Raw genomic sequence first — 25340 nt, forward strand, 5'->3', positions numbered from 1 at the left:
ATTTCGCCACTGTTCAACGTTTTATTTGAAAAATAAATATGTAACATAAAAAATATATTTGCAGTTTATATGTTGAGTTTTAAAATCGTCTGAGGTCACAGTCGTTGATGGGAAAATGCCCACCTATCAGAAGAGGAAGAGCCGTCTGTTGCCGGGCAGATTATGTTAATATATGCAATACGGCCATCGCTGCAGCTACCATTCTGAGGTAAGAACAGCTTGTCTGTTTTCCATAAAACGTCTTAAAAAGAGGCATTCCCAACACCGAGAAGCGCCGCTCGAATCGCAAGTAGCCTTTAGGTTACCATTAGTAAATGTTCGTTTGTTTTCGGGAGCGAAAGCGCCGTTAAAGAAGATGATTTTTGTCGCTAGTCGGCTCTTCGTCCATGTCCTCGGACGCTGGTAGTCCCACCCAAAATGGAGCCCGTCTTCCTTGTTCTGCACTCGCCTTGAAGGGCTGGGCTCGACAAACTAGCATGGGGGACGGGTGGGTCGAATGAAAAAATGCATTTATATACTGCTTTATGTCACGTCTGGTTAACAATGCCAGAGTGTAGTCGACGACGCGGAGAACGAGATGCCATCCGTTCCCCACATGTCGGCCTTCCAGTGGCACTAAAAGGCCGAAATGCTAACACCGAACGCGTGCAATTGTACTGCGTTCAAATTTGTGGTATGGTCCGGTTGGGACCGACAACCTGTGGGGTTAAAGCGGGGGGTAAACCTCGTTCATCGATTAGGTTAGTTTAATTGTTAAATTTGGCAACGACGTCGTATTTTTATCCTCACGCAGAGTCGCAGTTGTTCCCACACGCGTTTGCATTGGGGCACAGGTTCCCACGACGGCCTCTCCGGCAAACCTTAGCCGACATTAGTGTGCTTTACCCCCGCTTCGAGTGTGCAGAGTGAACACTGCGTGTGTATGATGGAGCACGCTGCCGCTTGCTTTTGGTGTGTTGACAACTAGTGTATATCCCCAAAATACTGTACATACTTGACTTGCCCTCTATGTTTGTATTCAAGCTATTTTGTTCTTAAAATGCAATGTATTTATCTATATAAAAAATCATAACCCCTTTTTACTGTACATTGATTTGGATTTTCTATATTTTACGCTTATGTCAACTAGCTGTACAAGACCCTATTTGACACTTTATGGTTACATTTGGACAATATGATCGTATCTAGTGCAAGATCTAACTGTATTCTGCAAAGACATATGGCGTCTTGAAAAAGTATTAATTCCCCTTGAACTTGTCTACATTTTCGCCACCTTAGAAACTTAAATCAGGGGCCCAGTCGATTAATTAGATGCTCCTGTAAAATCGGAAAATGTCGGCCGACATTACAAATCTATTTATTATTATTTTTACAATAAGACATTACACATATAAGATCACTTTCAAACTTTCTGCTCCAACAAATGGGCCAATTTTTCCTTTGTTCGCGATTGTAAAGTTAGAAAAATATTATAGGAGAAAGCAGTCAAATGCTGTGGTTGTAATTCATATCTGTATTGTGGTAGGCGTTACTTGACCAAAAGCAATTTGCTAATTCATTCCATGTATTTTTAAAAATGAATGAGCAGCGTAATCGGTTAACGTAATTTTATTCTGCCAAATATCAGAATTGGAATCAGCAGAGTCAAAACACACGTATTGTTCAGGCCCGACTTGTAATGTTTTGAACTGAGCTATTTTTTTGGGGGGGGGGGGGGGCGGCGCTGGGGGAATGATCGACTAGCACAGTGTAGCAAATAATTGTGATGCAAATTTTACATTCTTCCAAATTTGAAGCAAATAAAAAAAAGGCAGGCGGCCCGGTAGTCCAGTGGTTAGCGCGTCGGCTTCACAGTGCAGAGGTACCGGGTTCGATTCCACCTCCGGCCTCCCTGTGTGGAGTTTGCATGTTCTCCCCGGGTCTGCGTGGGTTTTCTCCGGGTGCTCCGGTTTCCTCCCACATTCCAAAAACATGCGTGGCAGGCTGATTGGACGCTCTAAATTGTCCCTAGGTGTGATTGTGAGCGTGGATGGTTGTTCGTCTCTGTGTGCCCTGCGATTGGCTGGCAACCGATTCAGGGTGTCCCCCGCCTACTGCCCGAAGACGGCTGGGATAGGCTCCAGCACCCCCCGCGACCCTAGTGAGGATCAAGCGGTTAGGAAGATGAATGAATGAATGAATAAAAAAAGGCAAATTAAAAATTGGTGTCATTTACCACCATCTTGCAGCATCAATAGGCAATTACAGTACAGTACAAATTTTTAAGAGATTTCAATTATTCATGGCATGGTTTGGTATATCCAATGGAAATTATCTCGTTTCATCGTCACAAATTCACTTAGTATGAACTCTGGGGCTCGTTAGTTGAACACGAAGCTATTCGATATTCACTACATAGTTTAGTCTTGTTTAGTTTTGAAAACAAAAACTTGTAGTTGGACCCCATTGTTGTTGTATTTGGGCCATTCATTGACAATAAAAGTGCCTTTGGTCATTTCAAGCATACTGCGGTGACCGCCGACCACCTCGAGGCCGGAGAGCTGTGTTGCCATGGAAACAAAGCCAGAACCTGCCACAGCGTGGCCTGAGTCCACGAACACGGATTCAACTGAGGCCACACAGGTAAGAAGAATCACAGAAAACTGTTTAAATAAGGTATGGTTGAATCTAAAACGCACATAGTTACTTGACCTCCAAAATAGTTTGTCTTTAAGGCTCGTGATTTACTCAGAATAACTTCTTAAAATAATCAAACATAATTGCACTCCGCCATGCAGTCACGTTCTGCAGTCAAATTTGAATTTGAGTAATGATATATTATGGTGGTTGTCTCGGTTTGGTTTATGTTGCAGGTTCATTTCGAAGGTGGCGCAGTGGCCCAGATAGTGTACAGCGGAGACGGTGGCGATCAGGCAGAGCGCGGACAGCAGCAACAGGTGGTCTACACGGCCGACGGCAGCTCGTACACCTCGGTGGAGTCGGCCGAGCACACGCTGGTCTACATTCACCCCGCGGATGGAACCCAGGTAAAGATCGGCTTGTTTTTTTTTGTCTAGATCAGTGGCTCTCAAACCGGGGTCCTCGGATCGCAAAATAATTTTCTGTAAATGATTCTTGTCGGGCGGCCCGGTAGTCCAGTGGTTAGCACGTCGGCTTCACAGTGCAGAGGTACCGGGTTCGATTCCAGCTCCGGCCTCCCTGTGTGGAGTTTGCATGTTCTCCCCGGGCCTGCGTGGGTTTTCTCCGGGTGCTCCGGTTTCCTCCCACATTCCAAAAACATGCGTGGCAGGCTGATTGAACACTCTAAATTGTCCCTAGGTGTGAGTGTGAGCGCGGATGGTTGTTCGTCTCTGTGTGCCCTGTGATTGGCTGGCAACCGATTCAGGGTGTCCCCCGCCTACTGCCCGGAGACAGCTGGGATAGGCTCCAGCACCCCCCGCGACCAAGCGTGAGGATCAAGCGGTACGGAAAATGAATGAATGAATGAATGAATGATTCTTGTCGTAAAAGAAAACGTGCAATGAACTATGTGAACCATGATTTTCCTCCTAGGCCGTGTTTGCAGATCAACCTCAAGTTGCGTATATCCAGCAAGACGGCACGACTCAGCAGGTGCATGCGGATGGATTGTCATTCAATTTTTTTTTTTTTTCCGAGTTTCAGCGCAATCTTAAAGTAAACCTCTGTCCGTCCCAAGGTGGCGGTGTTGCTGCCAAGTGGCCAGAACATGAACGCCGCCAGTCTACACGTCCTCAGCAATGTGGCCGATGCACCGCAGGCCACCCTGGAACCGGCCTCCCAGGTGAGGGCTCACTTTTTATATCATAAAGTTCTTTCTTTTTTTTTTTGATCACTGAGATGCAGGGGAACAATGCTGTGTCTTGATGCACTTTATAAAAAAAGAATGACATTCTAAATTAGGTATTAAGTATAGATATTGCTAATTTTCATATACAGGTCAAAGAGTGACTGACATTGAGTGATATAAATTCTAGACGTCGGTCTTGACAACAGCATTTTGGATTCGGCCTTGTCACACAGGAGCAACTGTCAGTATCCAACTCTCTAGCCTCTCTGGCCGACATGGCCGACCCCCCATCCAGCCCACTCGGGGCCATGGATACCACGGACGAGTCTGACGAAGACAACGACGACGAGGATTCCGACATAGACGACTGGGAGCCCCGTCAGCGCTTCAACCCGCACCACCTCTGTGCGTCCTGGATTCTGTATTTTCAATTTTCATTCATTCATTCATCTTCCGTACCGCTTGATCCTCACTAGGGTCGCGGGGGGTGCTGGAGCCCATGCCAGCCGTCTCCGGGCAGTAAGCGGGGGACACCCTGAATTGGTTGCCAGCCAATCGCAGGGCACACGGAAACGAACAACCATTCGCACTCACACTCACACCTAGGGACAATTTAGAGTGTTCAATTAGCCTGCCATGCATATTTTTGGAATGTGGGAGGAAACCGGAGCACCCGGAGAAAACCCACGCAGGCCCGGGGAGATCATGCGAACTCCACACAGGGAGGCCGGAGCTGGAATCGAACCCGGTTACTCTGCACTGTGAAGCCGACGTGCTAACCACTGGACTACCGGGCCGCCCCTATTTTCAATTTTATTATTTATAATTTAATTAGCCAATTATTATTATTAGGCAGTGAGCCATGCCACAGATTATAACACTGTTATAACACCCCCCCCCCCTCAGGGTGTGAGGAGTGCAACAACACCAACCCCTCGGAGTGTCTGAACCATGGGCCCCTTCACCCTATCCCCAACCGGCCAGTGATGTCCCGGGCCCGCGCCAGTCTCCCTCAGGTCCTCTACATCGACCGCTTCCTCGGCGGGGTCTTCTCCAAGAGGCGCATCCCCAAGCGCACCCAGTTTGGCCCGGTGGATGGCCCCCTGGTACCCCAGAGCGAGCTGCAGGACAACTACATTCACCTGAAAGTGAGCCCACACACCCTAAGACAAATTTTCCATCATGTAAAGTTCCGTCACCGAAACGGTTGCCGTCGTCATCCATCCTCCATCCATTATCTGAACCACTTATTTATTCTTAAGAGCAGGGGTGTCCAAACTTTTTACCAAGGGGGCCAGATTTTATGTGGTAAAATGTCGGGGGGCCAACCTTGGCTGACATTCTTTACATTGAACAACAATATTGTTCAACAAATTTTAGTATGCCAGTCTGTTTCACATTTCCATTTTTATTTTAATTTCAACAATCTTAAGAATTTCTTTTGGTTCATTTGAAACTGGTATATCACATGCAACTGCTTATTCACTTGACTTTTTCTTAAACAGAAGTTTCCCGAGTGCAAATTGATTGATTTAAAACATAAAATGTATCACCATGACTTTTCAATAGTCACAAAACCTTTGACTCGAACAACAGGGAAATGAACAAGCAATACACATATCCACAACTGCGAGGATCATTTGAAATATGACATATCAGTCAATATAAACACGGAGTGATGTCTTGTTAACTCGTGAGTGATGCCCCCTAGTGTCTAAATGCTATTACTCATTTAGTGAATGCTATTACTCATTTAGCCACTAGAGGGAAGCAGTACTCTATGAAACATCACTCACCAGTCTACGAGACCTTAGTCAATGCAACACGTGTTCCATTGCGCCCAACCTGCGGGCCAGACGGCACTGATTTTATGACAGGGGCCGAGGGCCGGATGAAATTCAAATCCGCGGGCCGGACTTTGGACATGCCTGCTTAAGAGGGTTGCGGGCGTTGCTGGAGCCTAACCCGGCCGTCTTTTGGCAGTAGACGGGATACGCCCGGAATTTGTTACCAGCCAATCGCAGAACACTTTTATTTCCTCTAATGGCAAAAAAATAAATACATTGTTGTTCGCTAACATTCAGTTGATACATATATGGTAATGATGTCGTACCGTCGCGGCCACAGCTTTGCGTGCTGGACACCCAGAAAGACAGTGCGAAATCCGAGGACACGTGGCTGGACCTGTCTGATGAGGACAACTGCAACTGGATGATGTTCGTGCGGCCCGCCCAGAACCACCTGGAGCAAAACCTGGTGGCGTACCAATATGGTGCCGAGATCTTCTACACCACCATCAAGAACATCGAGCCCAAGCAGGAGCTCAAGGTGGACGCCGGGCGATATCATGGATGAAATCAACTCCAGGGCCGATAGTTTGAACGTTATTTACGCATGCTTGTCATCCTTTTGCAGGTGTGGTATGCAGCCTCGTACGCAGAGTTTGTCAATCAGAAGCTTCACAGTGTCACAGAAGAAGAGAGAAAAGGTGAGCGTCATCATCTTGTGTGGATTTCCTAGCACAGTACAAAAACGACGCCTGTTATGTTCATTGAAAACTCTTAAGTTGCCCATAAAAATTGAATAGGACATATTTTGTTTTATTTTACTGCCACTTCCTTGTTCGTCTGTCAGGGCACTTGTTTTCAGTGGCTGCACTCGGTTAATATTTTCGATTGTTGGTCCTGACCCAACATCGGCACAAAAACAGTGCAATGGTCTGAAAGATGTTTTTATTTCTGTGCCGAGGTCAGTTGAGAAGTCTCATTTAGACATCAGAACTGCCTTGTCGCCATCTTGTGGCCTGTATGAGCAATTACAAACCTTTTTTTTCCCGGGTCGTGTCAGTTAGCACTGAACAATTAACCAAATTCAAGTCAAGACTTTGCGACGGAGTAGAATGCAGTTTTCACATCGCAAATCACAATTGCCAAAAATACTTGCGACCGGATTATATTTCAAAATCGTTGAGCCCTCGTGCTTATCGCACTTCCGCGCAGCGCAGCGCTCTTTGCTGATTCCGTGCTTCCTTCAGTTCTGCGGGAGCAAGAGAAGAACTGGCCGTGCTACGAGTGCAGCCGCCGCTTCGTGAGCTCAGAACAACTCCAGCAGCACCTCAACCTGCACGACAACATGATCTACTCTGTTAGCAGGTACCATTCGCCTTCATTTTGCGGCCCCGAGGCTTTTGATCCCAAATATCACGTCCGTCCCCCTCGCCGCCGCTCTTCCTTGTCGTCGTCCACCTCCAGGTCCAGAGGGCGTGGCCGAGCCAGAGGCAGGAAGCGATTCGGGACGGGGAGGAGACCGGGGCGGCCGCCAAAATTCATACGTTTGGATACGCCAGTTGAAGATGAAACGGAAAAGATGACGGTCGGTAACTCGTGTTTCACGACCATCAGACATGTGTGAATATCAATATATGTGACTTTTTTTTTTTTTAACTTGAGTTTTAGCGATTTTTGTGAACGACCTTGAAGGTTCCACCGCGTTTTGTTTGATTTTTCATTCTCTCAGGAGATGCTGGAGCTGGCTGAGGCGCAACCACTGGACGAGCCGACGGAGGCGCCTCACAACGGCGTGGAGATGACCGCGTCCGAGACGGACGCCGAGGCAGATGGCCAAACGGCGTCCCCGGCGGCGGAGCCGTCCGCCGCCCAGCCCCCCAGAGTGGACGCGGCGCCCGCAACCATGGAGGAGCCCGCGCAGAACGACCAATCCGACGCTCAGCTGTCCACTCCGGATGTGCGACGCCTGAAAAAGATGCGGGTGAGACGCAAACACTTTTTGTGATAAGGTGTGTTTGAGTGTGTGTTGTCTTTTCAACACTGTGTTTTCTCTTCTCAATGCGGGCCACTTTCAAAGACGGATGTACAGGTAGGCGGGACACCCCATCCCCTGCCCCCCATGTGCGTTTTAGCCAATCGGAAGGCTGAGAAAGCGTCTGACTTGCCTCGGTATTGTGATGTAAATAGATTCACTATTTTACAATTGGCGCTCATCAAACATGATTTTTTTTTTAAAAACAGTATGTCGCTCTCCCATTTGCCAGCAAATGAAGGTGTTCGATAAACAGGATGTCATTTTCAAGTTAGATAAATGTCATGCATTAAAACTTTGTGCCAAGTAAGGGAATGATGCTGATTTTTAGCTTGGCATCAGCTTAAATAATATTATTTTGCATGCCTCAGGATGATGCCATCTCATCTGTAACTCTTAAGATATATCAATGTGTGACCTGTGTCCAAGATGTACTTCATGTGTTTGTGTAACCTAAAGATGAAGATGTATCCATAAGAAGACAAAAAAATCTTACTATATTTTTAACCTTGAATTAACATGAAAATAAGGCCTTAAAACATAATTATATGTTATATATACATAATTATATGAACGTGAAATAAAAAAGTGCATGTAAAACATGTCATCATGTAACTAAAATTAGATTTCGGAATTTCCATATGTTCATTCATTCATTCATCTTCCGAACCGCTTGATCCTCACTAGGGTCGCGGGGGGCGCTGGAGCCTATCCCAGCTGTCTCCGGGCAGTAGGCGGGGGACACCCTGAATCGGTTGCCAGCCAATCGCAGGGCCCCACACAGACGAACAACCACTCGCACTCACACTCACACCTAGGGACAATTTAGAGTGTTCAATCAGCCTGCCACGCATGTTTTTGGAATGTGGGAGGAAACCGGAGCACCCGGAGAAAACCCACGCAGGCCCGGGGAGAACATGCAAACTCCACACAGGGAGGCCGGAGCTGGATTTGAACCCGGTACCTCTGCACTGTGAAACCCACGTGCTAACCACTGGACTACCGGGCCGCCCCTTCCATATGTTTAACCTTTAAAAAAAAAAAATGCACCCGAGCCATGTTTAGTAACTTGGATTGACGTTCACCGTAAATTGATAACGCTGGCTTTAAAAAAAAACAAAAAACAATGTTCAACAAAAATATATTTTAAACCAAATGTACTCACGTTTGAAGTAACTTGCTAACAAGGTAACCTCAACAGTGTTCCCCCCCATGTGTATTTTTAGAATGCGGCACTGCAGCATCACTTCATCCGCAAGAGCTTCCGTCCCTTTAAGTGCAAACACTGCGACAAGGCCTTCCGTGACAAAGACAAGCTGGAGCAGCACCTGCGCGTGCACGGCCGCGACACCTTTGTCTTCCCGTGCCACCTGTGCAGCAAAACCTTCGTGACGGACACGGCGCTGGACGACCACCTGCTGGTGCACACCGAGAACCGCTCGTACGCGTGTCTGCTCTGCGCCGAGGCCTTCGACAGGCTCGACGCGCTCCGGGACCACATCGAGATGCACGCCGTCGACGGCATCTTCACCTGCCCGTCCTGCAAGAAGACCTTTCCCGACTTCATCCAGGTTGGCATTCCAACGCGCGACAACTCGATGTATCGGGTCACGTTTATTCATCTATCCTTTAATCACAAAAAGAGTCTCAAATGTTGGCATGAGGCAGGACAAGAGACTAGTTGCAAGCTACGTGTGGTTTAACCAAATGCAAAAGTGTAGAAATTTACTGGTACTTTGATATTATTATTATTATTATATTTCTGTTAATTCTCATTATATATTTCAAAAAAAGAAAAAATAAATATACATTTTCTCATTTCTATCAATTAAGCAATTATTGAATTATTATATTCTTTAAATGATTAGTGAAATAAAATGTACAAAATAAATAATATATAAATAAAATATAATATGTGGCGGCCCGGTAGTCCAGTGGTTAGCACGTCGGCTTCACAGTGCAGAGGTACCGGGTTCGATTCCAGCTCCGGCCTCCCTGTGTGGAGTTTGCATGTTCTCCCCGGGCCTGCGTGGGTTTTCTCCGGGTGCTCCGGTTTCCTCCCACATTCCAAAAACACGCGTGGCAGGCTGATTGAACGCTCTAAATTGTCCCTAGGTGTGAGTGTGAGCGTGGATGGTTGTTCGTCTTTGTGTGCCCTGCGATTGGCTGGCAACCGATTCAGGGTGTCCCCTGCCTACTCCCCGAAGACAGCTGGGATAGGCTCCAGCACCCCCCGCGACCCTAGTGAGGATCAAGCGGCTCGGAAGATGAATGAATGAAAAGGATTAGTGAAATAAAATGTAAAAAAAAAAGAATAATTACGTTTTTAAAAATGCAGAAAATATATATAAACATAAAAATTATATAAATTAAGGTACCTCTGTAATTTCTAGCGAGTCTTGTTTTGAGGTTTTTCCCATTCCCCCCCCCCCCTCACTTCCCCCCCATCAGGTGAAGAAGCACATCCGCTGCTTCCATTCAGAGAAAATCTTCCAGTGCCCCAACTGTGACAAGGCTTTCTGTCGCCCCGACAAGTTGCGCTTGCACATGCTACGCCACTCCGATCGCAGGGACTTCCTGTGCTCCACGTGCGGCAAGCAGTTCAAGGTGAGACCGGGGTACAGGAAGTTTGAATCCTTCGTTACAGTCTGCAGTAGTTTTCAATAGCATAATTTGCAACAAATTTCTGGTTGCATCATTTCAAATAATAATAAAAAGGGGTGTTATATCCCCACTGGTTAGCGAAAGTAAAATGGAAGAAAAGATTTGAGAGCCCCCTGTATGACTCGAAACAATGTTGTATTTCTCCAGAGGAAAGATAAGCTGCGCGAGCACATGCAGCGAATGCACAATCCCGAACGGGAGGCCAAGAAAGCCGAACGCATCCAGCGCTCCAAAAGCCACAAAATGAAGACGCCCACCACCGACTTTGAGAGCTTCATGTTCAAATGCAGACTGTGCATGATGGGATTCCGGCGCAGAGGGATGCTGGTGAGCACGGAAAGCTCGCCGTCACGTGTCAACGAGACGGGAGTCGGCATAAATGTCGCCGATTTGTCGTCGCAGGTCAATCATTTGTCCAAGCGGCACCCTGAGATGCGTGTGAACGACGTCCCCGAGTTGACGCTGCCCATCATCAAGCCCAACAGGGACTACTTCTGCCAGTATTGTGACAAGGTGGCCGGACGAGCACGCTTCTTCCGTCTGTTTTCTCTTGCTCTTGTCCTCACGTAGCTTCCGGGAGCCTTTCGACACCCAATGTCGCGTCGCTAATTCAGTGGAACGGCCCCAACGGCCCCAAAATATGCTTTTCAAGCTGCTATGCAAACAGCGCTATCATTATCATCATCATCATCGTCTCCTCTGTGCATCAGGTATACAAGAGCGCCAGCAAGAGGAAGTCGCATATCCTGAAGAACCACCCGGGGGCGGAGCTGCCGCCCAGCATCCGCAAGCTGCGTCCGGCCGCTCCCGGCGAGCCCGACCCCATGCTGACCACGCACACGCAGCTGGCCGGCACCATCGCCTTCGCGCCCGTCTGCTGCCCGCACTGTGCCAAGCAGTACAGCAGCAAGGTGAGCGAGTGAAGGATCCGAGTCATACACGCGCGGCTCGCTATTTGCACATTCACCTCCTCGCGTTAGAGTCATGTTGGCGAGTAAGTAGCGATTGGGAATCGATTTTGCTTGATTGATCTGCAAATGATGAAAATACAACACATAGTGACAGGCATAGCCGCTCTCTCTCTCTCACTCTCTCTCTCGGGCAAGTGAGCCACTGCTCACTCTGCCTGCCTTTTAATTAATTAAAACGGGGCGTGCTGGAGCCTATCCCAGCCGTCTCCGGGCAGTAGGTGGGGGGGACACCCTGAATCGGTTGCCAACCAATCGCAGGGCACACAGAGACAAACAACCATCCACGCTCACACTCACACCTAGGGACAATTTAGAGTGTTCAATCAGCCTGCCATGCATATTTTTGGAATGTGGGAGGAAACCTGAGTACCCGGAGAAAACCCACGCAGGCCCGGGGAGAACATGCAAACTCCACACAGGGAGGCCGGAGCTGGTATCGAACCCAGTACCTCTGCACTGTGAAGCCGACGTGCTAACCACTGGACTACCGGGCCGCCCTTTTCCTAATTTACAATCCAATTCAGTGTGCCGCTCGTTCTGGTGCGCCTGTTTTGGCCACCGGAGGCAGTATTGTTCACCACAGTCACAAATGAAGAAGAATACCTTTTCTTCTCTTACTACACAGTACGTTTTTGGGAATTAAGAATATTTTCGCTCATATCTCAAGGTAGCACTCAATTGTGTGTGTGTGTGTGTCTCTCTCTCTCTCTCTCTCTCTCTTTCTCTCTCTCTCTCTCTCTCTCTCTCTCTCAGACCAAGATGGTGCAGCACATCCGGAAGAAGCACCCCGAGTTTGCTCAGCTGGCCAACACCATTCAAGCTCCCCTGGCAACTGCCGTCATCAGCAGCACGCCTGCCGTCATCAGCACCGACGGCGCCACCGCAGAGGCTGTTGTGGTACGTTATCGCCCTCGCGGTGTCGGAGAATGTAAATTTCTCATCAATTCACATCTCATCAAGTCCTGGATGTGTGCTGACTGTCATACTGAAGAATTTATTGCTTGCGTTTATTCACAATTTCATGCACCTTGTAACCTGATAACAACATAAGATGTCCACTGTAGTAACCGCTGTCCCTGAAGGGGTTTAAAAAAAAATACAGAGGAAGAAGACCTTCTTTGTGTTGAGGTCAGTTAGGAAAGCGCAACTAAAAGCACCTGAAGCATTGACCGCCTGGCGACATGTTTTGTCCGCAGACCACTGACCTGTTAACGCAGGCCATGACGGAGCTCTCCCAGACGCTGACTACCGACTACAGAACACCACAGGGAGACTACCAGAGGATCCAGTACATCCCCGTGTCGCAGGCTGGAAGCACCCTGTCCCAGCCGCAGCACATTCAGCTGCAGGTGGTCCAGGTGGCGCCGGTAGGAACCATCATTTTTTTGTCTATTTTTGGAACTTTGAATGTCAGGGAGGAGCTAAGCTGAACCTAGCGGGAAGTGTAGAGTGTTGGAAATGGAAATTAATTTTACACTTAGCACGGAGCCCCCCCCCCCCCCCTCCAGAATTTTTTTTGGGGGGGGGGATTTTTCAGTCAATTATTTAAAACATTTTTTTACAGGGTTCAAGAAGACATTCTGCACTTGCTCCACATTTTCAGCCCAACCATTTGTACACAAGCCATGACATTTTTTTTTATATTCCATCCCTGCTTTAAATCATTTAGCAGCGCGTGAAAGGACCTCATGCTCCTCGTGTTTGTGTGTTTTTTTTTTTCCCCAGGCTTCTTCCACGCACTCGCAGCAGCAGACGGTGGACGTGGGCCAACTGCACGACCCGCACGGCTACAGCCAGCACTCCATCCAGGTGCAGCACATCCAGGTCACCGAGCCCTCTGCCTCTGGGCAAGTTGTCACTCAGGTAGAAGCACTCACCTTGGTGCATCACAATGTGTTCAATAAAATAACAACTGGGTCAACAAAGTCTGCCCACCCTCTTATCAATCAGGCGTGTTTCTACGTTTACGATTAGCCAGTCATAATCAAAGCCATGTTAAATGGAATGTAGCGCATTTCCCCGTGACACATATCTGCCTTTGCTCAATAACGGCTGGGAAACACTGGCTTTCTTGTTTTTGAGCTAGCGTCTCTGACGTCTCGCCCAGGTGACGACGGGTCAGCCGCTGAGCCCCAACTCCCAACAGACCAATCAGGAGCCAAGTCCTCCCCAGCTGACCCCTGTGACGCTGGCTCCGAACCAAGGCCTTCAGGACAGTGGTACTCCTCAGCAGCAACAACAACAACAGCAGCAGGAGCAGCAGGAACAGCAGCAGCAGGGAGCGGTGCAGCATGCCTACATACCTGGAAACTGGAACTACAGAGGCTACCGTGAGTCCAGCCTGTAGCGCACATGAGCGGGACTTCTTGTCATGTGACCAATGATCTGCGAGCTCTTCTAGTAGACCTCAGTGATGCCCTGCTTGTTTCGGTACATCGTGGGGAGTGGACAATTCTATCTGATATCTGAAAGAACCCCCCCCCCCAAAAAAAAAAAACAAACAAACAAAACAGGTGGTGTGCAAACAATAACCTGTAGCTGTACTTGAGTACTTACGTATCTGACATCTTTTTTGCACCCTACGTTTGATAGCAGATATTTGTATTTTCTACTCGTTACTTGGTGTAAATAGGCTTTTTTTTCAACCTTTTTTTTGTTGTCGTTTTATTTTACACAAGTACATGTACTTCTACTTAAGCAGCCTCCGAGATCCAAATGATGACGCTGCCCCATGCCCAGTACGTCATCGCTGAAACCGCCACGCCGGTGACTGGAGCCAACAGCAACCAGGTGAAAACGGTGAGTGCACGTCAAACCCGGCCCAAAGATCCTTTTGCTTGAGAGATAGCAAGCGATTGTGATACCAGAAGTCAGTCCTGATCTCATAGCCTGTCAATTAGGTTCCGTTTACTTGTATACCTAAGCAGTAATGAAATACGAGAACATACTTTTACTTCAGTAAAATACTCAAAATGACCAAAATGAAAAAAAAGAGGGACATGAGGAAGCTTAGCGTGTTATGAAAGACGATAAATAAATAATTGTCATAATGCATGACATTGAAATGAACATTCATGAATGAACATCAGACATTGCTGTGGTTCAACAGGATTATTTTTTTTTAAAATGGTCATGAAACGGGCATAGACAGAAATCTATATTAATCTTTTTTTTTTTTTTGCACAACTACATACAGTTTTTATCCCCCCCTACATTTCAGCCGCAGTGTTGTGTTCACACTGTGCGCCATTTTATGGGGTGTCATGAATGCTGATGAACAATAAGCACACACACACGCACATGGATGTGATTCTCTTCGTGGTCCCTCCAGACGCACTACGTCATCTCTGAAGGTCAGACGGAGCTGGACGCCAAACCTTCGGGTCCCGTCAGCTCGGGTCCAAACCCTGGCGAACACTTGGAGCAAGCCACCACGCAGTACATCATCACCACCACTACCAATGGGAGCGGCGCCAGCGAGGTCCACATCACCAAACCCTAAAACCTCCTGAACTTTGACCCCGTCGTTTCTAGTCCACTCCCACTGGAAGCACGCGGACTAATTACAGATGAAGACTCGCTGAATTGACAGTAGAAGACAAAATGAAGACCAGCACAGTTTTATGTGTTTGTCAAGTGTTATCTGGTTCATGTGCCACATGCTGCTAGATGTCAACAAATGACCAAGTCTCAAAACGATTTACAGCTTTTCCAACATCATGCCCTGCTTAAGTGCAAAGAAAAGCTTTTTATGCGTTTGAAGTCACCAGAAAAGTCATTTATTTGTGAATGAAAATTGTGACAGAAAATGAAAATCTTCCAATATAATGGCGCAGTTGTCATGGTTTTGTTCCAAAATGTTAGATTAACAGTATTTCCTGAGCCATCGCGCGGAAATCTGGGCTTTATAGCAATTGTTTTCACAGTGTACAGAAAAAAAAACCTACAATAGAAAAAACATTTTTGTTAATGAAATAAAATGCTTTAAAAACAAAACTATCATAATTTGTTGTTGTCAATTAATATCATACATGCCCATAGGGGGTGCATTTGAACTGTATTTCTTGTATTGCTGTACATCAGTAGTATATCACTTTCAAAAGTGGGGCATGTCCATCAATCTCACGGTTAGTACCTGTTCTACCAGCTTGGCCGGTAAATCGTCAAGACTCTCGGCATTGGCATGCTGCTCTAATTCTTTTCCCCACTTTTACAGAGCATGTCAACTGGCAGCACATGCCTCAGCTGACGTTCGGCGGTGTCGGAGGTCATGCGGGCTCGGGTCCTGGTCCGAGGACTTCCTTGGACCGGGCCGGTCTCGGGGGGGTGCGAGGGAGGAGAACCTATCCAGAAGTGTTTGAAAAAGACGCACAGGTGAGTTTGTGTCACTCAACTTGTTTGGCGTAGAAAGGTGGCAACTGCAGACGTCTTAACAGTCAACTCTGGTGATAAGAACATTCCATTTGAAGTACAAGGTATTGTGAACAGCTATTTGCATTTATCAATGAACAATTAGGTTGTGGCAATATAGTGTTTCAGTTTAAAGTGCCTATCCTCTATCAACAAATGATTGGTTTGGAATAAATACGGTGAAAAGATTTCTGAACGTGTCGGTTTCCTTGCCAAATAGTGGTCCCCTGATTATTTGTTTTGGGAGGAGTTATGAATGGTATGCAGTCCTTATCGCTTGCCAAATAGTGAGTCACCGGTTATCTCTGTCCATTTGTAAATGGAATGAGGTGGTTAGGAGTTGCAAAATAGTGAACTCCTTTTAGCGAGCTTCGTTTTTGTCAACAACAAAAGAATTACAGGCTGAATATTTGACAATTTTACAGCACTTTGTCCCCTAGTTTTTCACTTTTACAACAGGGGGGAAACATTTGCCGTTTTTTATTTTTTGATGTGGGGGGGAGGGCGGTTGAATGTCATTATCTTTGTCTTATTTTGTAACGTGTTAATGTGAGTTTAAACAAAACATGAGTATAAAATCGACCAAATATTGTCAATTTTATGAGAGCTAATATCCAACCGATTCAATCCGTCAAGTCCTAATCTCTTCTGTATTGCTTTGCCCCTTTCCAATTTATAAATTGTATTTGGTACCTTGCACATGCCAAATACCGAGCCCTACATGCTGCTGAAAACGGTGGTGATAATAATTTAATGAACTGTTTATCTCATTATTATTAACCCATTGATAGCGATGTGCTAAAGTCCCTTTCTGTCCATTTTGCCACCCATTACAGTACACCCCATGTTTAATTTGATGTTTTGCATGTGTGCAGCTCAAAGCAACCATCACATGATCTTCAGACACCGCTGACCTCATCAAACACACAAATGTGGAGAAAGACAAGGTGGAAGAGCTCATCATCCTGCAGAGGATGCTGCGCGTTCCTCCCAGCAGCTGCATTGTGGTCTGTTTGCCACACGGGGGCGCCACTTTCCTTAGCAGATGTGTGTTCGCGAGCGGCACTGCTGTGCCTGTTGTGGGGGAGTCTGGGGGGCTGCGTCTATGTGCTGCTGCGCTACTTGCGGTCAACCTCGAGACAGGAACCCGCTCCTGTGTTACGAGAGGAAGTTGCCATTCAAAGCAAGATGAAGGCCATTGAGCGGTGAGGAAGTATTTTTTTTAATGATTTATATATACAGCACAATGTTCTAGATGCAGTCCTGCTTTAAAGAGTGAAAATCTGTGAATAGATGACTCCTTAAATGGGTTTGTAATTGCCTATAGGTGCCACAAGATGGTGGAAAAGGTCTAAATGAAACACGTTTACTCATCAATACTACCGCAGCTGACTGAGTCACTAAGTTGCGAAACTCTTCTTGGGATAGTGTGATTGACTGTTGTGTACCGCCCCCTGTTGGTCAAGGAATGCCTTACTGTTACTGTTTTTGCCAGAGCACAAAAAAGATATACCGGTAATCTACCTTTTGTTGTAGTGAATATGTCGGGATTCCCAATACCAAATGTTGTGACTTGATGTCTTCAGGTCAACAAGTTCAAGTGTCCCTAGTCCTCTGGGTCTTGCCTTGGCCGACAGCCTGCTAGTGAGCATCCTCCAGGAGCCCCTGGCGGACCCGAGCGCCCTTCATGTGCAGGATCTCCTTTCCACACTGGAGGTGAGTCTTTATTTTCTCAGGTGACATATCAGGGCTTCATTCATTCTCCTCGTTGCAGTCCGTGTCTCACACACTTGATAGTGTTCACCCGGGGTCGCAGTCCAAGGAGGAGGACTGCTTGCTGACTGAAAAAGTGACGTTCATTCGAAGCTACCTACGGAAAAGGTAAGTGGAGGCTTCCTTCACGGATATGGAAAGTATGGAATTAGATGTGATAAAATGCCATGGGTGCTCGTCAGTCAAGAATTTTATCTCCATGTGTAGGAGCAGCTCACTGAGGACGTTGCTCCGGATCCAGGCCAAGTTTGAGGCCGCTGTAAAGGAGCTGGAGGAGGGCGTGGAGCTCCGCTGGGGCAGACTGGAGGAGCTGCACACTGGAGTCACGCTCACGAGAGAGGGCGATCAAGACCGGGCAGACTTGGCCTCGGCTCACCGGAATGCCGAGGTTAATGCATGTGTATGTCCACTGTGACTGACTGGAAACCAGTTCAGGATGTCGTCTGGATGACTCGAGTTTTTGAGACTTTTTCATGTCTCCTGTTATGATTGGATTAGGGTGACATCCAGCTAATGAAGCCTAACCTTGAAATTTCATGTATCTGCAAAGACCTTATTTGCAGTCTTGAGCCACCACGGGAAGCAACGAGACGACTGCCAAACTCTCCTGAAAGACAACACACAGCTCCTTCAGGTAAACGTCATGTCCTTAGCCCTGAGGAACTCCGTCTTCTGCTCACGTTTTCCTTCTTCTAGGAGTTGATGTGGAGTCACAACCATGCAGGCAACACACTCAGAGGCTGCAATAGTGAGTCAGTGTGGCCGGAATTGCTGCTTCAGTCCAACATGGAGCGGGTAGAAAAATGGAGCAAACGAAATGTTTATCAATCTATGCCAGCTGCCGCACTTCATTCTTTACCGAGAAAGGGTTTTCTTGTATCACAGTTTGATAAGGTGCAGGAGAGTTTTCTGTCCCTGGAACAGCAGACCGCCACCTTCCAGGCCCACCTGGAGGGACTAGCAAGAGATAAGGAAGCGGAACACGCCAGCGGAGCCTCCTCGCCGGACCTGAACGGCGGACTCTCCAGTGAAGTTTCCTCGGAGCAACCCGATTCAGACGGCGAGTCGGACAGTCGCCTCTCCTTGTGTGAGAGGACGGCGCAGCAGTTGTCATCGACTTTTGAACGCTTCTCTGGAAGAAAGAAGAAAGAAGTGATCGGACATTAGAAAGAAGGCTGTGAAATATTTGAAAAACAAAACAAACAAAAACACATGTTGGCCTCTTTGAAGATTTATCCATAGCCATCAATGTGAATGTGAACGGAGTGACACGAGGGAGCGTCACAGTATTATTCTGCCGTGCCATAAAAAAACTCTGATTTCCAATCATTCATTCATCTTCCGTACCGCTTGATCCTCACTAGGGCCGTGGGGGTGCTGGAGCCTATCCCAGCTGTCTTCGGGCAGTAGGCGGGGGACACCCTGAATCGGTTGCCAGCCAATCGCAGGGCACACAGAAACGAACAACCATTCGCACTCACACTCACACCTAGGGACAATTTAGAGTGTTCAATCAGCCTGCCACGCATGTTTTGGAATGTGGGAGGAAACCGGAGCACCCGGAGAAAACCCACGCAGGCCCGGGGAGAACATGCAAACTCCACACAGGGAGGCCGGAGCTGAAATCGAACCCGGTACCTCTGCACTGTGAAGCCGACGTGCTAACCACTGGTCTACCGGGCCGCCCGATTTCCAATTATTTACCCACTATACTGTACTTCTCTGTACAAATTGAGCATGCCGACGGGAGCAGAAGTGAGAGATACTTGGGAAAAAATATATTTTAGAAGAGCTACAAGCAGTGATGCATGTACCGGTACTTCCTTTTTCATGGCAAATCTTCAAAATTTTGTTAGGTTCAACTTTTATTCAACGTCGGATAAAAAGGCTTTGCGATTTGGTGTGACATCTGTTTCGGATTTCTGCTCACGGTTGGGCTTCATTTTGGTGAATTATTTTGTAGGAGTTTGTTCAAGTCGGAACTGCTGAATTCACCTAATATGGCTGCTTGAAACCATTAGCAGACATGTTTAATTTCGGGCATGGGTCCTTGAGATGTTTTTGTGCGTCCTTTTGTAACATACATTAGGTAATTTCGTATTGATTACAAGTGATGTCGGGGGCAATTTCTTCCCCCCCTAACTTCCTGACAAAAAGAATGAGGTCTGGAATTTGTCCAAAATGGCTGCTTCAAACCAAAATGGCTGACTTTCTTTTCAGTTTCAGGCATGAGTCCTAAAGAGTTGTATTTATTTATTTTTATTTTATTTTTTGTGGTCCCTTTAATGTTACACATATCCGCCCAATTTCATGATGATCAGTGAAACTGTTGTTAGAGGTTGATTTTCTTTCTAACTTTATTAGAAGCATAAGGCCTGGAATTGCCCCGAAATAGTTGCTTCAAACCAAAATGGCCAACTTCCTGTTCATTTCAGGCACCAGTCCTTGAGACTTGTTTGTGCGTCCGGTTATGATAGACATGTCCGCCAAATTACATGTCAACGCCGGAAGTGTTTTTATTATTCGAAACGGTGCGGCCCTCTTGACCTGAACGTCTTTGATCCTTTGAATTCAGTTACGTCGCTGAAGGTTTGCCGAACTCCTTGTCAAGCTTGAAGAAAAGTCGTTTGTAAGTAAACACAGATGCCATTTGACTACATCCATGTTGGACATGTTTGGTGGGCGGTGGTAGTGTCAGGGTTGTTGGGTTGTGTTTTGGCTTCAGGGGATTTGGGATGAAAGGGATGTTATAGCGCGGATTGGAAGTGCCAGTAGACGGCAGAACATTGGACAGGGCCAGGATGGTTTTATTGCTAGTCACTGAAAAGCATGTACATTTTGGGAGAAAAAAAAAACCACAGAAAATTTTTTTTTTGCATGTCTCAATGAATATTTTTTTTCTGTTGATCCCAAACATATTTTCACCAACAACAAAACACATTCAGCCCCCCAAATTAATTTCTTTATTTCTTCTCATTTACGTACTTTAATTTTACACTGAACTTCTAAGCTAAGCTAGGCTACTTATCGTGTAGTGGCCACTTTTTTTTAATTTGGAAAGATGGCACCTGTTTGTTTTAAATATCCCTGATGGCTTCTTTAACCTTCTGATATTTATGCTGATATTTATACTTATTTATGTCAGTATATTAACGGAATGTCTTTGAAGTAAATGTGACTACAGTTTGCTTTAGCAACCCGTAGTCGACCATATTGTGGACGAGAGCCTTCAAAATTGTTACTGTTTTTGTTTTGGCATCCACGGAAGAGAAACTTGACTGCGCGAGCTAAATTAGGCCAGTTAAGGAAAGCTAACACTAGCTGCTGTGCTCATTTAGTGGTGTACCTTCATTTTTGTTTTCAAAGTTAATGTAATTTGCTAATTAGCAGTGTGTCACCTATTTGAATTAGCATATCCACTGTAGCTACTTCCTATCTCGGCTGTGGGTCAGATTGCCTTCAAAATAAATAACAGTTCTTGTTTTGACATCACTGAAAGCTGTATGGAAAAAAAGTGACAAGAAATTAGAAGAATGTTAGGCTGGCTGGTGGAAGCTAACTCTCGCTATTGCCGTCATCCATTTGGTGTTTTGTGTCTCACAGCACCTGCTCTGCACTCAACGTGAAAACAATGTTTGGAACGTCATAAAATCACACAACAGGCTTTATTTATCTTCTGATATCGCGTGTTTGTTCATCCAAGATGTGTTCTTGCCACTTTTTCAACCGCTGCCAGCGGACACGTGCGTCACATCAAAAAGGCCACGCACAGATGTACGCAATTAGCAACATGGCAGACATTTTGGGGGAGCAAAGGTCCATAAAGTGGCAGATTATTATGCTTCATCTAACGTGACTGGAGGGGCCGCGCGACATTAATGGAAGTGTTCCTTGAAGTCCGCGCTAAATCTTTACTTCCCACACCCCCCACCCTTCGGCGTTCGCATGAGACAGTTAGCAGGGGAGAGAATACTGTTGATGGAGGGTTTTTTTGTTGTTGTAATCTCACGAGAAAAAAGTCATATCTTTGCCGGAATAATAAGAAAATAGATGAAGTCGTACTGAAAATAGGATTTTTACTTTGTCATAATCTTTCATCTTTTTTTCATCAAAATTTGAAGTAGTTGTAATTTTATGAAGATGAAATGTTGTTTGCAATCCCTTAAAACCATAAATGAGAGAAGTGAGGGGAAAAAAAAGTATCAATCGTAAGAATATAAAGAAGCCGTTTTTTATCTTGAAGAAAAGTTGCAATCTCTTCGGAGACTAAATGGAAGAAAATGTTTCACTCAAAATGCAAAATGTTTTTTTTTTCTCTTCACTTATATCCAAACACACGACAACAGATGAGCCATAAGTTGGACTTTTAAACGTGCAATGTGTATCTCTTTAAAGTTCATCGTCAAGTGGGCAGTTTTTTTTTTCTACACATGTTTGCAGTTGTGCAAAATATGGCATGATAAACGCTTTAGCCAAGCATGCTTCTAATCTCTTTTTGAAGCTGAATGTTTTTAAGAGCTCCTTTCATTCGTGGCAGCACCTGTCTTTTATCTCTCAGTAATGCTCTTTGTGCCCTGCCAAACATGTGGACCGCTTAATATCTCCAAATCCCTTCGAAGTAATCATTTTTTTTTCTTCTTCAAATGTGCAGATGCAGCTGCTGCAAAGATGTCGCGTTGGGGGGAAAAAAAAAGTACCTTGGACTAATAAAAAAAAATACTGTAGCCCTTCACAGTGTATGGCAGAGAACGCTAAAACAAAGAGGATTAAAATTTGTGTAGTGTAATTTCCAAACAATGACAGCAAAGTATTTTCGATATATCCATCCATCTGATTTCTGATCGGCAAATTCTGAAATACAAATGTAATCCCGTGTCAAATGGGTTCACAGTAAACGTCCACTTGATGTGGCAATAAACGACTTGAAGCGAGCACACTGGGTCTCTTTTTTCTTTTTTTTTTACAGCTCGTACTGTAATGCGAAAAACTAAATTGGGGCACTGCTAAGTCAAGGCTCCCCCTGTTTTCATAAAACTGTATTTGTATCCGGACTCAAGTGAGGAACAACCCACTTAGCGCCGCCCACATCTTTAGCATGTGGCGGCGTTGTGTGGGGCTAAACAAACATGGCGCGCCTTGCACACAAAAGCTGCGGACATGTGGCGGCAGAAGCCACTCAATCCACATCCACACCCCCGAATGGTGTTGAAGAGGGGGGGAAAAATGGAGAAGGGGGAGAAAATTGTCATTCCAATTCAGGGAATGTCAGCGACGCACAAAGGATGGCGGCCTAACACTGCCGCTAAATCACACTTAACGGACTTATTTCTCAGTAGACGATGTTAAGAAGATGTTAATTTCGTCAAAAAACGAATCATATGAAAACAAGGCCTTAGGAAAACCAATGCTCAACTGAGGCACAAGGGGTCCATTTTGTAAAGTGACCAAAAACGGTCCCACACCCCGCCAATGGCCTCTTACGGTTGTGCCCAACCCTTGACAACATGAAGCAAATCCAAGTGACGCACCAAAGTTGCGTCACCCTGCTTCCTTTTTGGCATGATGATGTTGTCGGGTGTTGTGTGTGAGCGCGCAACTGCTTGTGCATTCATGTGGCTCCATGTCGGTCATGCAAAGTGACTTTTCTAAATTGTGGCTGAACGCGCTGACTTTGTATTAAACAAACACAGTTAGGCCATGAGGTCTCCCCCCTCTGCCCTCCCTCCCCCTTTTCCCAATCAGCCTGTCTTATTCTTGGCACGGGTCAGCAAGTTGACTGCTGCTGGGTGGAGTGTGTTTATTTACAGCGTCAGCGTGGAAGGTGGAGGCGAGACGCGCAGGAGGCCGACGTATCTTTAATGCCGGCGAGCTCTCTTGTCTGGTTCGTGCATCACTTCATTCGGAAAAGCGTGCTTATCCTGCCCAGTTTATTTCTAATAGAAATCAGGAGGCACTATTAGGCTTCCTGCCCCGCTATATTTCCAGATGAGGAAAAGCAGGCATTTATGTCACCCTGATTTATTAGAAGTCATCCCCTTTATTGTTTATGACTTTTCAATGTGCTATTAAAATGATATGTGGAATATTAGAAACAACTGCGAGTGAGATACAGCGAGCTGCTGACTGCGCAGAGGCGTGCACTCTGTTCGAGACTCACGCATGATATTAATTGAAGCCAGTGATGTGTGTTGGACGGCTGCTTGCCCTCATGGTGTCCCTCCTCGAGCGCCCGTGTTGCTGTCGTGAGACCTCCCACGCAAGCCAAAAGAAAAGAAAAGAAAAAAACCCCAAACAAACTCATGCACACGAATCTAAGTAGATTGCTGTCTCTGATATTAAATAATAAGAAACACAGTGCAAAATCAAACTTCAAACCCCTCATTGTGCTGATCTGAAATTTCACATTTCAACCATGGACATTTATTGGAATTGACATAAAACAGACTTTTGCTTTGTTTTATGGACACAGTTCCATGTTGACGAAATCCATCTATCAGCACTTATTGAATTAATAATTACATATTGCATCATTAGGATTAATAATATTGGGGGGGAAGTGAAATATAACATTCAAATCCTGTCCATTAAAAAAAAAAATATATATATATATAAATAAATAAACAAATAAATAATAATAATAAATAACTAATATAACTAAATGAGCAGTAGTGGCTATCATCTCTCCCCTCGACTTCCCTTCTTCTTTGTCTTCTTTTTTGTCTTTCTCCCATCGCCGCTCTCCTTGTGTGGCCCAACGCTCCAAGTCTTTCCCAAACAATCAACATTAATCCAGGGAGGCTGGGAAGGGGGCCTGGCTGGAGTGTACAGTAAAGACACGCAAGCACGCACGCACGCACGCACGCACACACGTAAGCACGCAAGCACGCACGCACGCACGTACACAAACGACTCTTAAATGTTTACTTCCTACTGCGGGTACCTGGGAAAGGTAATCCCTTAAAATTAGGTCTGCTGAAAGACAGATTCGATACTAGTCTGCCCCCACTTTGACTGTGATTTCTACGCAATTTTAATCAATTTAAAGAGGTGATAAAAATTTGTCAAACGCTCTTGGATGGTCAAAATGACTGACAAATGGGGAAACTCCGCCTACTTCCTGGTTCTGTGACAGTGAGTCGTGAGGCATAATTGTTGCGGATCTGGATGTTTGTTTGTTATTTGCTAAACAAAGTTGGATGCGATCGTGTAGTTTTTGTCAAAACTTCATCGCCGGAATGCTTCGCTGCAGAATCAGGAAGGAAGGAAGGAAGGAAGGAAGCAAGGAAGGAAGGAAGGAAGGAAGGAAGCAAGCGGTATCAGATGTTATGAGCCAGGTGAGTGCTGCAGATTCCTTTCTGTCTAGACACTATTTTCATCCATCATTTGTCATACATTAGTGGTTTCTGTTAGTTTGTTTAAACCTATTAAACTAGTGATTTGAACATTATTTTAATGTTTTATTGTTTTTGTTCCTGATTGTAAAGTGTCCTTGGGTGTCTTGAGAGATGCTTACAAATAAAATGTATTATTATTATTAAAATATAAAATATGAGTTCATACCGTCACTCCGACTGTGATTCTCAAGCAAAGAAATCACCGACTTATATCGACAAACTTGGTAGCATTTCAGGAAATTTGAAGAGTATTTTTGGGGTAACTTGCAGGATTTCTTTTGCAAGTGTTTGCGTAACTTTCATTGTGGATTTTGTAGATTGAAGAGTACTGTATTTGGGTAACTATTAAGGGACTATGTTGTACATTTTGGGAGTATTTCATAGATTTTCAACAAAACAAAGAAACTTACTCTCTGTTTATTTAAAGCAACTGCATACCCTCAGCTACCTGAATGCTAACAATGCGATACTCCATAATCGCACAGGCTAACAATTAGCATC

The 25340-nt window shown here is 45.7% G+C and overlaps 3 protein-coding genes across 10 annotated transcripts in view; 2 read left to right on the top strand and 1 right to left on the bottom strand.

The window, feature by feature from the left end:
- The window catches only part of hspa13 (heat shock protein 70 family, member 13), a 108273-nt gene that overhangs the window by 59266 nt on the left and 23667 nt on the right, over positions 1-25340 (bottom strand). The gene's annotated exons all lie outside the window — the stretch shown is intronic.
- Positions 152-14866, top strand: prdm10 (PR domain containing 10). 5 transcript variants are annotated; one of them, XM_052078368.1, is made up of 23 exons: positions 152-208; positions 2502-2622; positions 2853-3026; positions 3553-3612; positions 3698-3802; positions 4042-4213; positions 4715-4956; positions 5936-6136; positions 6224-6296; positions 6843-6960; positions 7060-7180; positions 7325-7576; positions 8854-9198; positions 10079-10234; positions 10439-10618; positions 10694-10804; positions 11002-11202; positions 12016-12159; positions 12459-12629; positions 12988-13125; positions 13370-13592; positions 13961-14061; positions 14594-14866. In XM_052078368.1, exons 2-23 carry the CDS (start codon positions 2551-2553, stop codon positions 14762-14764), a joined length of 3531 nt encoding a protein of 1176 aa, XP_051934328.1. In that variant the 5' UTR covers positions 152-208; positions 2502-2550; the 3' UTR covers positions 14765-14866. The 5 variants fall into 5 exon arrangements, with proteins under 5 accessions (XP_051934328.1, XP_051934327.1, XP_051934331.1 ...); XM_052078367.1 differs by having other exon boundaries at positions 205-951; XM_052078371.1 differs by having other exon boundaries at positions 205-951; positions 13964-14061.
- Positions 15300-18771, top strand: si:ch211-151h10.2 (uncharacterized protein LOC567699 homolog). 4 transcript variants are annotated; one of them, XM_052078523.1, is made up of 8 exons: positions 15300-15636; positions 16548-16877; positions 17259-17388; positions 17447-17553; positions 17653-17845; positions 17944-18079; positions 18142-18193; positions 18331-18557. In XM_052078523.1, exons 1-8 carry the CDS (start codon positions 15533-15535, stop codon positions 18404-18406), a joined length of 1128 nt encoding a protein of 375 aa, XP_051934483.1. In that variant the 5' UTR covers positions 15300-15532; the 3' UTR covers positions 18407-18557. The 4 variants fall into 4 exon arrangements, with proteins under 4 accessions (XP_051934483.1, XP_051934484.1, XP_051934485.1 ...); XM_052078524.1 differs by having other exon boundaries at positions 15301-15636; positions 17653-17833; XM_052078525.1 differs by having other exon boundaries at positions 15411-15636; positions 17653-17833; positions 17996-18079; positions 18331-18470.

Source organism: Hippocampus zosterae, chromosome 10 (assembly GCF_025434085.1).
Source record: "Hippocampus zosterae strain Florida chromosome 10, ASM2543408v3, whole genome shotgun sequence".
NCBI lineage: Eukaryota > Metazoa > Chordata > Actinopteri > Syngnathiformes > Syngnathidae > Hippocampus > Hippocampus zosterae.

Coding starts and splice junctions, on each gene's coding strand:
- prdm10 (XM_052078368.1), top strand. CDS start 2,551: ATGGAAACAAAGCCAGAACCTGCCACAGCGTGGCCTGAGTCCACGAAC. Junction 3,027..3,552: donor ACCCCGCGGATGGAACCCAG/GTAAAGATCGGC, acceptor TTTTCCTCCTAG/GCCGTGTTTGCAGATCAACC. Junction 3,803..4,041: donor CCCTGGAACCGGCCTCCCAG/GTGAGGGCTCAC, acceptor CTTGTCACACAG/GAGCAACTGTCAGTATCCAA.
- si:ch211-151h10.2 (XM_052078522.1), top strand. CDS start 15,533: ATGCGGGCTCGGGTCCTGGTCCGAGGACTTCCTTGGACCGGGCCGGTC. Junction 16,878..17,258: donor AAGATGAAGGCCATTGAGCG/GTGAGGAAGTAT, acceptor TGATGTCTTCAG/GTCAACAAGTTCAAGTGTCC. Junction 18,241..18,330: donor TTCAGTCCAACATGGAGCGG/GTAGAAAAATGG, acceptor CTTGTATCACAG/TTTGATAAGGTGCAGGAGAG.